This window comes from Rana temporaria, chromosome 1 (assembly GCF_905171775.1).
Source record: "Rana temporaria chromosome 1, aRanTem1.1, whole genome shotgun sequence".
Taxonomy (NCBI): domain Eukaryota; kingdom Metazoa; phylum Chordata; class Amphibia; order Anura; family Ranidae; genus Rana; species Rana temporaria.
In genome coordinates, this window is record NC_053489.1 from 364,627,249 (window position 1) to 364,639,482 (window position 12,234).

The window sequence follows — 12,234 nt, forward strand, 5'->3', positions numbered from 1 at the left end:
ATCACATTGTTAGCAAGATCTTAAGTCAAAGTAAATCACGAGTATATGGTAACCAGCTGGAACCACTGTTACATATCTATTTGCTAGAACTGTCAACATTTGATAGTGCTATTGCATGGTATGAGCATACTTCTAGAGAAAATATTCAACAAGGGCAGCATTATGGAATATGCAGCAGAACACTGTTAAAGTGCCACATGCTGCAAGTGATTATGAAGAAAAAAGGTGCCACAATTTGCCTCTCCCTCTAATTTGTCTCACTGTTTTCTAGGCGGCGTAGACTCTTCCTCCCTTTAGCCTTTGGAGTCAGGTCAGAGTTGCGGATGGCACGATTTATATAGTATTGCTTCCGTTTAGCAGCACAGACTTTCTTAGGAGAATTTGGTAGTGGTGGGAGGCAGTCCTCTATTATTAACCTGTGAAAAATAAAATACAGAGAATTAGCTGGGATCTAGGATCACATGTCAAATGTAAAATACAAAAAAAAACTGATGCCTATAAAGCCAATGTTAAAGTAGAAGGGAAGACCAACTATTAACTGACTTATCTTCTCACGACCCTTTAAGCCCTGGTCACAAATTGCTGTGTAAATACAGCATCTTTGATCAGTGTTTTGTATGTGCAATCATGTGGCCGCAAAGCCCTGGGTCCTCTATCCCTCTGATGCTGCGACGCCTGCTGTTGGGAGGAGACTACTCTCTTCCTCAACAACAGATAGAGCAGGCTTCTGGTCAGATGCGTCTTGTTAACTGAGCCAGAAGTTCAGCCCCTTGCCTTCCCCCGCAGTCACCTGGCACACATTACAGGTCCCAGAAGACTAAGGGACTATTCACAAGGCACAGCACAGATCGTGCATATGCAGTAGGAAACTGGCTGGGAAGCCGCAAAGCTTTATCGCCCATTTCCCTTACTTGAGATGCTGGCGCTTGCACCCTGCCTTCCTTTTCTGAGCTGGCCGGTCAGCTAATTGCCAGCTCCTTTCTCACCACAGTGACCCACTTGTTGATGATCTGCTTGTCAGTCCTGCCTACTTAAAGCCTTCCAGCTCACTTCATCTCTGCCTTTGCCAACATCAGAGACTTTCTCCTGCGTTCCTGTTGTGCATTTGCTCGGCAGACGTTCCTTCTGGCTCCTGATCCTGCTTGTTGGACTATTACTTTCATCTCTGGCTCTCTGACATTGGCTGGGCCAACTACCTGATCCGGTTACTGAACTCTGGCTTGTTTGACTACGCTTACTCGGTTTACCTTTTTATTATTATTATTATTATTATTATTAAACAAGTGTGATTTAACTGTACTTCTGTCTCGGTCCGATTCTTGGTTTCTGACACACCCAAAACCGATTGAAGAATCGGCTCGGGTGAGGACATTGTTGGATCTCTGGACAGGCAAGTGTCCTTATATTAAAAAAACTCAGCAGTTACAGTATTAGTAGCTGCTGACGTAATTTTTGGAGGGGGAACTTGGAGCTTCTCTTTAAATGTCCATTTAATAATTTAGCCTTTCCCTCAACTTTACATTTGATACAGTGTCTTGCGAAAGTATTCAGCTCCCTTGAACTTTGCGACCTTTTGCCACATTTCAGTCTTCAAAGATATAAAACAAAATTTTTTTGAAGAACAAGTGGGACACAATCATGAAGTGGAAAGAAATTTATTGGATATTTCAAACTTTAACAAATATAAAAACTGAAAAATTGGGACGTGCAAAATTATTCAGCCCCCTTAAGTTAATACTGTAGCGCCACCTTTTGCTGTGATTACAACTGTAAGTCGCTTGGGGTATGTCTCTATCAGTTTTGCACATCGAGAGACTGACATTTTTTGCCCATTCCTCCTTGCAAAACCGCTCAAGCTCAGTGAGGTTGGATGGAGAGTGTTTGTGAACAGCAGTTTTCAGTTCTTTCCACAGATTCTCGATTCGATTCAGGTCTGGACTTTGACTTGGCCATTCTTATGCCGCGTACACACCATCACTTTATGTGATGAAAAAAAAACGTCAATTTAAATGACCGTGTGTGGGGGAAAACGTTGTTTTAGATCTTGTGAAAAACGACCAAAAAAATTGAAGCATGCTTAAAATTTTTTTGTCGTTTTTCAAAACGTCGTTTTTTGTTTCACAAAAAAAATCACCGTGTGTAGCAAAAAACGACGTTTTTAAACCCACGCATGCCCAGAAGCTAGTTATGAAGCGAGCTTCAATGGAAAAGAGTGGTGAACTTAACCTCACTTTGCTAGAGCATTGTGAAAAAACGATGGTGTGTAGGCAACGTCGTTTTTGAAAATTGAAGTTTCAAAAACGTCGTTTTTTTTCATCACATAAAGTGATGGTGTGTACGCGGCATAACACCTCGATATGTTTATTTGTGAACCATTCCATTTTGCTTTATGTTTTGGATCATTGTCTTGTTGGAAGACAAATCTCCGTCCCAGTCTCAGGTCTTTTGCAGACTCCATCAGGTTTTCTTCCAGAATGGTCCTGTATTTGACTCCATCCATCTTCCCATCAATTTTAACCATCTTCCCTGTCCCTGCTGAAGAAAAGCAGGCCCAAACCATGACGCTGCCACCACCATGTTTGACAGTGGGGATGGTGTGTTCAGGGTGATGAGCGGTGTTACTTTTACGCCAAACATAACGTTTTGCATTGTTGCCAAAAAGTTCGATTTTGGTTTCATCTGACCAGAGCACCCTCTTCCGCATGTTTGGTGTGTCTCCCAGGTGGCTTGTGGCAAACTTTAAACAACACTTTTTATGGATATCTTTAAGAAATGGCTTTCTTCTTGCCACTCTTCCATAAAGGCCAGATTTGTGCAGTATACGACTGATTGTTGTCCTATGGACAGAGTCTCCCACCTCAGCTGTAGATCTCTGCAGTTCATCCAGAGTGATCATGGGCCTCTTGGCTGCATTTCTGATCAGTCTTCTACTTGTATGAGCTGAAAGTTTAGAGGGAGGGCCAGGTCTTCATAGATTTGCAGTGGTCTGATACTCCTTCCATTTCAATATTATCGCTTGCACAGTGCTCCTTGGGATGTTTAAAGCTTGGGAAATCTTTTTGTATCCAAATTCGGCTTTAAACTTCTCCACAACAGTATCTCGGACCTGCCTGGTGTGTTCCTTGTTCTTCATGATGCTCTCTGCGCTTTAAACGGACCTCTGAGACTATCACAGTGCAGGTGCATTTATACAGAGACTTGATTACACACAGGTGGATTCTATTTATCATCATTAGTCATTTAGGTCAACATTGGATCATTCAGAGATCCTCACTGAACTTCTGGAGAGTTTGCTGCACTGAAAGTAAAGGGGCTGAATAATTTTGCACGCCCAATTTTTCAGTTTTTAATTTGTTAAAAAAATTTGAAATATCCAATAAATTTCGTTCCACGTCATGATCGTGTCCCACTTGTTGATTCTTAAAAAAAAAAAAAATTACAGTTTTATATCTTTATGTTTGAAGCCTGAAATGTGGCAAAAGGTCGCAAAGTTCAAGGGGGCCGAAAACTTTCGCAAGGCACTGTATATAGTTATATCTACTAGAGAGAAATGATGGTTAATAATTTGCCTGCTTGTTTATATCTAAAACATTTGTATACTGAAAAAGCAAGATTGAGCAAAATACATTATCAACAATAACAGAAAAAGTCATAAAAGGTCACATGACATGATGGGCGTTGCTAATTCTTTCCCCATATGCTGATTGATACTCCATGGCAACTATCCTTTATATATCGGGTGTACTCCGTCCTTCTCTATACTCCGCTGAAGAAGTCCCGCCCTAGAGACGGAACGTTCGGTAGGGATACAACGTGACATCACCCGCAGCCGTCCACTATCACACTAGTTCCTCGCTGTACATCCTGGCACTGGATTAGTGCCTATGATTTATTGCCTGGATATATCCCTATGGGAACGCGCAATTGACCCTGGCTAACAGAGGGTCCTGCTTGGGAGGTGAGAGGCCATTTCTGTTATTGGTGGAGGTGTTCCTTTCATCCACGTTCATCACCTGCATGTGATTGTATCTAGTCACCATTTGAACATCACTGGGATGACTATTTGATGGACTTTATTAGCGCTGCACTATCTTTTATATGTTTTGTTCCAGGAACTTTTTGAATTGATTCCTAGTGTTCAGCAGCTGAACTATTTTGTACTTATATTATTGCGCTGATTAGCTTTTCTTATATCTCTGCAATCGGAGCGAGAGCAATAATTCTAGCCCTAGACCTCCTCTGTAACTCAAAACATGCAACCTGTAGAATTTTTTTTAAACGTTGCCTATGGAGATTTTAAAGGGTAAAAGTTTGTCGCCATTCCACGAGCACACGCAATTTTGAAGCGTGACATGCTGGGTATCAATTTACTCGGCGGAACATTATCTTTCACAATATAAAAAAAAAAAAATTGGGCTAACTTTACTGTTGTCTTATTTTTTTAATTTAAAAAAAGTATTTTTTCCCCAAAAAAAGTGCGATTGTAAGACCGCTGTGCAAATACGGTGTGACAGAAAGTATTGCAATGACTGCCAGAAGGCTTGCAGGCCTGCAAAGCCGCTGCCTCAATTACCGGCGGGCACGCAAGGAGACACAGAATCCTGTGTTTCCGTGCGCCCCCCACCTCCCCCTGCGGCCGGTAATTAAGGCCGCGGCTTTGCGGCCCAAGCTTTCTTCTGTAAAGGCCGCGGCATCGATTACTGGCGGGCACCAGTTCAATTTCTTGTCGCAATTGCGACCGGGCTCCCGGATTTTTTTGAGCCCTGGCCTAGAATAAGGCTTACCTATAGGTAGTGGAAATATCTCGTAAACATGCGCCGTTTAGGTGATATTTCACTTGTAGTGAGCCAATGTCCTCATCGGCACATGCGCTGTGAAGAAACTGACCTCCATGCCATTTCTTCCCCAGCATGTGCCGTGACATCACACAGCTCCGGCCAGTCACAGAGCCGGAGTCCGTGGCCCCTGAAGGAAGCCAGCCGGGAGAGGTGTGGGGGGAACGGACGGATGGCAGCTGGGGGAGGAGGGGGGGGGGCAGAGCCAGCCGGGAGAGGTGTGGGGGGGAACAGACGGACGGACGGCAGCAGCACATTCTCTGCTAGAAACCAACTCACCGCCCGTATGTTTAAACGTCTCCACTCCTGCTCGCACATAGCCCCACCTCCTCCTAAGCCCACGCTGTCATAGACAAAACACATCAGCGCATTGGACACGCATTCTGTCTATCACAGCGTGGTTAGGATCAGGCGGGCTGTGTGCAAACAGAGCGGAGACAATTTGAATGTGTTTTTTACCGCTTTGCTCTGCAGTCCCGCAGCACGCCACGGATCACGTGTGTGCCGATCCGAAGTCATTGATCCGTGCGGATCACGGATCAATGACGATCCGTTGCACCCCTAGTTTGCAGGGAGCAAAAGAGGAAGTAAAACACATCAGGGTTTACTTCCTCTTTAAGTGATACGATATTGTGGCTCCACCTAAAACTGAAAACCTGCTCACCTTTCAAGATGGACCTGATAGAAAACGAAGTTCAAAATAAATGATATGCATATCTGGAGATACGCCGTCGTAAGTCCTTTCTGAATCCCGGCCTTTGTATCTATCTTCTATATGCCCCCCCCAAAAATTTTTTTTTATAAAAATTAGGTACACATATTCAACAAGAAAACTGAACTGTCACCTGCCTGTATAACACAATAAATTACCTACATCTGCCTTTTCTCTGGGATATTAGATTTTCAGATTTCACCACCAGGTATGCTGCAGATGCCAATGTACCTCATTAAATCGACACAGATACAAACATATAAGGCAATAAAAGATAGGCTCTAGAAATATGTCACACAATGTCCTTTGAATAAAGTACTTAGTTTGCACAACTGAGTTTACAAACTAAATAATGGTCACAAACACAACAAAAAAAATCTCTAATGCCACATTTTTGTTTACTTGCACTTAAAGTGGAAGTCCATGCTAAAACTAAAATCCCTGCATCTATAGCCACCAACATTCTAACACTAACCTATCTAGCCCTGTAAATAATAAAAATAAAAAATAAATCGGTATACATGCCTTTTCTGCAGGCGATCCGACCCGATCTCCAGCGGCGGAAGCTCCAATCCCACGCTTCGCTGTCAGCAGCAGCTTCGCTGTATGGGCAGGTGCAGAGGACACATCCAACAACGGTAGCCCCATAGTAAGTCTACAGGTGATGTCACTTCCCCATTAATTTCTCAGCCGTTGTCGGACATGTACTCAGCAGAGCTTCCGCCGATTGAGATCGGGTTGGATCACCTGCAGAAAAAGCTGATACAGATTTTTTTCTTTACAGTGCTAGATAGGTTATGCCCCGTACACGCGATCTGCTTTCCCGGCGGTAAAAAGTTTGCCGGGAATCCCGGGGGGAAAACCGAGAACCTGTTCGGTCACTTTCCCCGTATACACACACCAGATGTTTTCCCGTCGGGAAAACTGTGGTGAAAGCTTTGGCCAGGAATCCCGGCCGTGTGTATGCTCCACCGCAGTGTTTCACATAGGGAAACTGCCAGGAAAAAGACCACCGGGAACCGCGGCAGAAAAAAAAAAAAAAGCACATGATCTGCCGCGATTCCCATCAGGAAAACTGCCATGGAGCAAACACAAGGCCAGTTTTCCTGGCCAAAAGCTGTCATGACAGTGGCAGTTTTCCCCAACAGGAAAACTAGTCATGTACGAGGCTTTAGGCTTCATTTCCATGGACATTTTTACATCCACTTTCTTTAGCCTTTTTTACAGCTTAAAAACGCCTGTCCATGTTTATTTTTTTTTTATTCTTTTTGAGCTGGAGCTCAAAAACGCCACGGTAGCGTTTTTGAGCATTTAACGTCTGGCGTTTTTACAGCTCTACTCTGGAGCTTCAGAACGCACTGGTCCCGAGTTTTTTTTTGCAGCTTAAAAACGGCTCAGCCATCTACAGCTCAAAAACGTCGTGGGCATAGACTAACATGGAGAGTTGTTTTTAAGCTGCAAAAAACGCTCAGAAAAGTGTCTGTAAAAACGTCCATGGAAATGAAGCCTAAGTGTTAGAATGTTAGCGGCTATAGATGCAGGGACTTTAGTTTTAGCATGGACTTCCACTTTAATAGTGGTACTTCGTTGCGGTGTCTAAAAGGTGACTGTATTTGAAGGTCAGTTTTAATTGGCATTGCTACCCAACAACTGCTAGGCTCACAAACATAAATAGCAGTTTGTCAAAGCATAACCTTTGCAGCTATGGAAAGTGTAGGTGGAAAAAGACTAGCAGCACTGGCATAGGGTACAACAAACAGAGAAGGTTTTCTAATGTGTACAACTGATGACCACCAATAGTTGTGGCTTACAACCAAAATTTCCAATGCTGTGGTTTATGTACTTTTATGGACACTTCTAATATGTGCAGAGGGATGCTGTTGCTTGTTCAATTCGGATTAGAACAAAAGCTTAACCAGTTACGGACCGGAAGATTTGGCTGCTTAATGACTAGGCCATTTTTTGGCGATACAGCACTGCGTCGCTTTAACAGACAATTGCACGGTCGTGCAGCACTGTACCCAAGCAAAATTTACGTCTTTTTCCCCCCCACAAATAGAGCTTTCTTTTGATGGCATTTGATCACCTCTGCGGTTATTTTTGCGCTAAACAAAAAAATGAGCGCCAATTTGGAAAAACTTTTTTTTTTTTAAAAACAGGATTTCCTCAGTTTCCTCAGTTTAGGCCAATATATTAAAAAAAAAAAAAATTTTTTTTTTTTTTACAAAAATAACGCAATAAGCGTAATAAAGTTATAGTGTCTACAAAACTATGGAAAATATTTATGCAATTTTTATTATATCTTTTTTACTAGCAATGGCGGTGATCGGCAGTTTTTTAGTACTACTGCAGACAGACAGATTGGACACATTTATCACATTTATAGAGTGATCACTGCTATAAAAACGCACCGATTACTGTGTAAATGTCATATGCAGGTAAGGGGTTAACACTAGGGGGCGATCAAGGGGTTAGGTGTGTGCCAACTGTGAGGGGATAGGACTGACTGGACTGGAGGAGGAGAAATATCATTGTTCCTTCTTGGTTACACTAAAATCCCTATTCCTGCTCACGTGCATCGGGTTCCCTGCCATGCAGCTTGCGCGCGTGTGCACCTGCTCTCTCCCTTATTAAATAAAAAAGAAGGACATACACATATAGTGATTCGCAGAAACAAACCACTTTGCTGCCATATATTGGCGTGAGCCAGTCAGCAAGTGGTTAAATAGGCATAGTTCACCTTTACCAGACAAAACTGCCCATGCATGCAAGAGGAGCCTGTAGATAAAAACAAACTGTGCAGCTTTCACTAAAGTTGAATAAAGGCCTCCCAGAGGCTGCAACACTCCCTCCTGCCCCATTAGGACATTGTTAAACGACTCCTTGGTTTTACTGTTCACCTTTACAGGAGCAAGCTCTTAAACACTGAGCCTGACTGCTAGCCTTCTCTTTCCACCTTGCTGACTGCAAACAATGATTCCTGTAAGAACGCCCTCCTCCCGATACTCCTCTCAGCACCTCTGTAGTTCAGAAGGCAGGCTCTGTGAAATGTGTGTCACAGCAGTGCCTATTTACAGAGCTAGGGTTCAATTACCGATACTTTTTTTCATGTGCTCGTCAATACCGATACTTTTTTTTATGTCATGTGACAGTTTTCAAACAGACTGAAGAATGTCCGTTACATTGGCGGTCAGTGGGAAGAATGTCCCTTACATTGGCGGTCAGTGGGAAGAATGTCCCTTACATTGGCGGTCAGTGGGAAGAATGTCCCTTACATTGGCGGTCAGTGGGAAGAATGTCCCTTACATTGGCGGTCAGTGGGAAGAATGTCCCTTACATTGGCGGTCAGTGGGAAGAATGTCCCTTACATTGGCAGTCAGTGGGAAGGATATGCCTTACATTGGTGGTCAGTTAGAAGAATGCACCCAACATTGGTGGTCAGTGGGAAGCAGCCATGTGTCCCCAAATGCAGCCTTGTGTCAAAGAGAAAGCCCCCCCCCCCCCACCTGGTTGATCAGCGCACGGGGAACAGAACAGCTTTCCTTTCAATAGCTGCGAGTTCCCCACCGCACGTCGTCGTATATAGCCCCTTCCCCTTGTCCAGGCACTTAGATAGACAGATCACCCGTCCCAGGATTGGACGGGTGATCCATCTATCAAAGTGCCCGGACAAGGAGGAGGGGCTATATACGACGTGCGGCGGGGAACGCACAGCTATTGAAATGAAAGCTGTTATGTTCCCCGCCCACTGATCAACTAGACGCCTACTCTTCTTCCCCCCCCCCCTTTCAGCCAGCTCTTTGCCCCCCCTCTCAGCCCGCTCTTCACAAAAGTATCGGGTGAACCATCAGGAGCATTTGCGTGAGTACAAGTACTCGTGCAAATGCTCAGTATCAGTCCCAATACTAGTATCGGGACAACCCTAATCAGCAGTTTTCTCAGGGCAGAGACGCAGGGGGACAGATACAACATCGGTCCCATGCTACATCCACCTAGGTAAGTATAATTGGGGGGGGGGGGGGGGGGGAACAGGACGGACAAACTCATACTTTAATCTTGATGCTATAGTGCTAATGCGAAAATGACAATGCCACTGCTGCGGTGCAAGTAGGGCACTACGCATTGCCACCTTAAAGTAATATTGGCTGTAATTTTGCATTTATAGACACACATAGTGCCAGTAAGCCAAGCCCCTACTCCCTCCTCACAGGGGTTTGGTTGACAGCAGAAGGAGAATGTTTCTAAATTGTGGACAGTTTCTCCTGCAAGACCACAAAGTGAGAAGCTTAAAAGCGGAGTTCTGCCCAATTTTTTTTTTTTTTTAAAGTCATCAGCTACAAATACTGCAGCTGTTGACTTTTAAATATGGACACTTACCTGTCCAGGGCCCCTGCAATGTCGGCACCTGAAGCCGATCTACCCCTTGGCTCTCGGGTGCTGCTGCCACCATCTTCGGTAGGGGAATCCGGAAGTGAAGCCTTGCGTTCCCTGTTGCGCTGTGCAATCTGAATGGTTCCTGCTGTCTTCTGGGACCTGTGTCTCCAGAAGACAGCAGGGGGGACGTGGCGTAGATATGCCCAAAAGTGGGAGCAAATACCTGTATTAGACAGGCATCTAATCCCCCACCCCCCGAAATGGGCCAAATGTGACACCGGAGGGGGGATTCCAAAAAGCGGAAGTTCCATTTTTTTTTGGGGTGGCACTCTGCTTTAAAGTGAAAAGTCAACAGCTACAAATACTGCAGCTACCGACTTTAAATATTAGGGCACTTACCTGTCCAGGGTTCCCACAATGTTGGCACCCCAGTCGATTTTTGGATCGGCTCTCGGGTGCTGCCTATGCCATTCGTAGTAAGGAAAGCCTTTTGGCTTTACAGCCGATACCCTACTGTGCATGCGCAAAGTGCTTTCCAATTGGCCAGGAAGCAGAGCAAGGAGGGGGTGAACTTCCGTGGGACATCGCCATCTCCCTGAAGTGGGGACAGGTACTTGTTCCCCCCCTGAAAGGTGCCAAATGTGGCACCGGAGGGGAAGGGGGGGTGGATAAAGACTTGGTTAAGCGGAGGTTCCACTTTTGGGTGGAACCAGCAGGGAAGCCTTGCAAGTTCAAAGCTGGTTTCCCACTGCCCTTTGTGAATGGTCTTGCAGTCTTCTGTGATGTGTCCCATAATGCTGTGGGGGAGGGGTTCATAACCTCTGCTCAATCACCATAGAAAGGAAGTGGGAACCTGTCAAAACCCACCTCCCAAAAAAGTAGTAATAATTAAAAGGGGGGGGGGAGGGTGTAAGGATACAAAGAAGCAGAACTTTCCCTTTTGGGTGAAGTTCCACTTTATGCTGGCCATAGATGGATCGAACTTTGCCCGGTTCAGTAGGGACCAGCCAAGATTTAATCCATATAGATGGATTAAATCTTGAAAAAAAATCCAACAGGCTGGTTGTACTGAAGTTGATCGATTGACAACTAGCCTACCCATAGGGGTAGGCTAGTTGTCATTCAGTACAACCAGCCTGTTGGATTTTTTTTCCCATTCGATCACTGCCGACGGCTATAGCAGCCAGCAGTGATCATTTTGTTCTGCCAGCAGGGAAGCCTCCACGCCAGCAGAACACATAAGCGCAGCAGGACGTATTTCCCCATCAACACGGACTCTGTTGATGGGGGATTTGAGTAGTGTTCTCTTTGGTGGGATTTCCTCTCACTTCCTGTTTTGTCTCTAGGACAAGAAGTGAAAGTAAATATCAGGATACAGATGGCAGTGGTTATAACTCTCCAATATATACAAAATAAAAAATATTTATATTTATATATATATATATATATATATATATATATATATATATATATATATATTTTTTTATATAAATCTTATATAATTATTACTTTTTTCAATTGGAATAATAATGATACTGTTATTATTTATTAATAATACGACTTTAAAACCACAGTGGCATTATTTCACAAGGACAAACCCAGCCAGCTGGCATATTACTTAGCTGATGTACACTTAGATAGGAAAATGATGCGATGTATAACGTTATAAAGAGAGAAGTCCGAGCAAAGACAGCATTATAGCGAGTGTTCTAGATAAAGCTAATAACAAACACACAGCCTCTATCTGGAAGGCCAGTCAGTGACAGTGACACATAGCACAGTAGAGACATTTAGGAGAGCCCGTCCCGCCCCCTCCCCTCTCCTCTCCTCTCCTCTCCTCTCCTCTCCCTTCCCAGTACGGTCTCCTGTCACAGCCCCGCCGCCAGCTCACCGAGGGCTATCGATCTCCAGCTCTCCCTCACACTCTATAAGGCGATTATTCACCATCTCAACGTTAAAGCAGGTTCACACTCGTCCCTGTCGGTCCTGACGGAAGTGACGTTCCTCTGGGCGCGCCCTTGTTGCCAAGGGGAAGGGGATGACGTCACCCGTGTTTATGGTTGACTGACTCACCTTTTCAGGGTTGGGGAGGAGGGGGAGGGGACTGTGTCCGATTTTGTCTTAAAGTGGAGCTCCAGGCACAGACGTTTTCATTATTTCTTACCTTCAAGAATGTTACTGATATGTTTACCCACTTCCAGGGCTTTTCTGGCACTTATTAGTTACATGTAACTAAGGCTGCTTTCACACTGGGGCGGCGGGTCTGTTAGCGGCGCTTTTGGCCCCCAAGAAGGGGTCAACAACAAGGGGTTA

General features: G+C 44.6%; 1 protein-coding gene across 3 annotated transcripts in view; it reads right to left on the bottom strand.

Annotated features, from left to right (window-relative positions):
- R3HDM4 (R3H domain containing 4) overlaps positions 1–11,947 on the bottom strand; it is a 78,901-nt gene extending 66,954 nt beyond the window's left edge. For 2 of the 3 annotated variants that reach the window (XM_040322164.1, XM_040322161.1), the window contains exons 1-2: positions 11,813–11,947; positions 262–416 (exon numbers count right to left, since the gene is read on the bottom strand). In XM_040322164.1, coding sequence (XP_040178098.1) covers positions 262–416; positions 11,813–11,868 — 211 coding nt within the window. In that variant the 5' untranslated portion in view covers positions 11,869–11,947. The remainder of the gene's footprint in view (positions 1–261; positions 417–11,812) is intronic. The other variant, XM_040322154.1, reaches the window with a different exon arrangement.
- Positions 11,948–12,234: the final 287 nt, after the last annotated feature.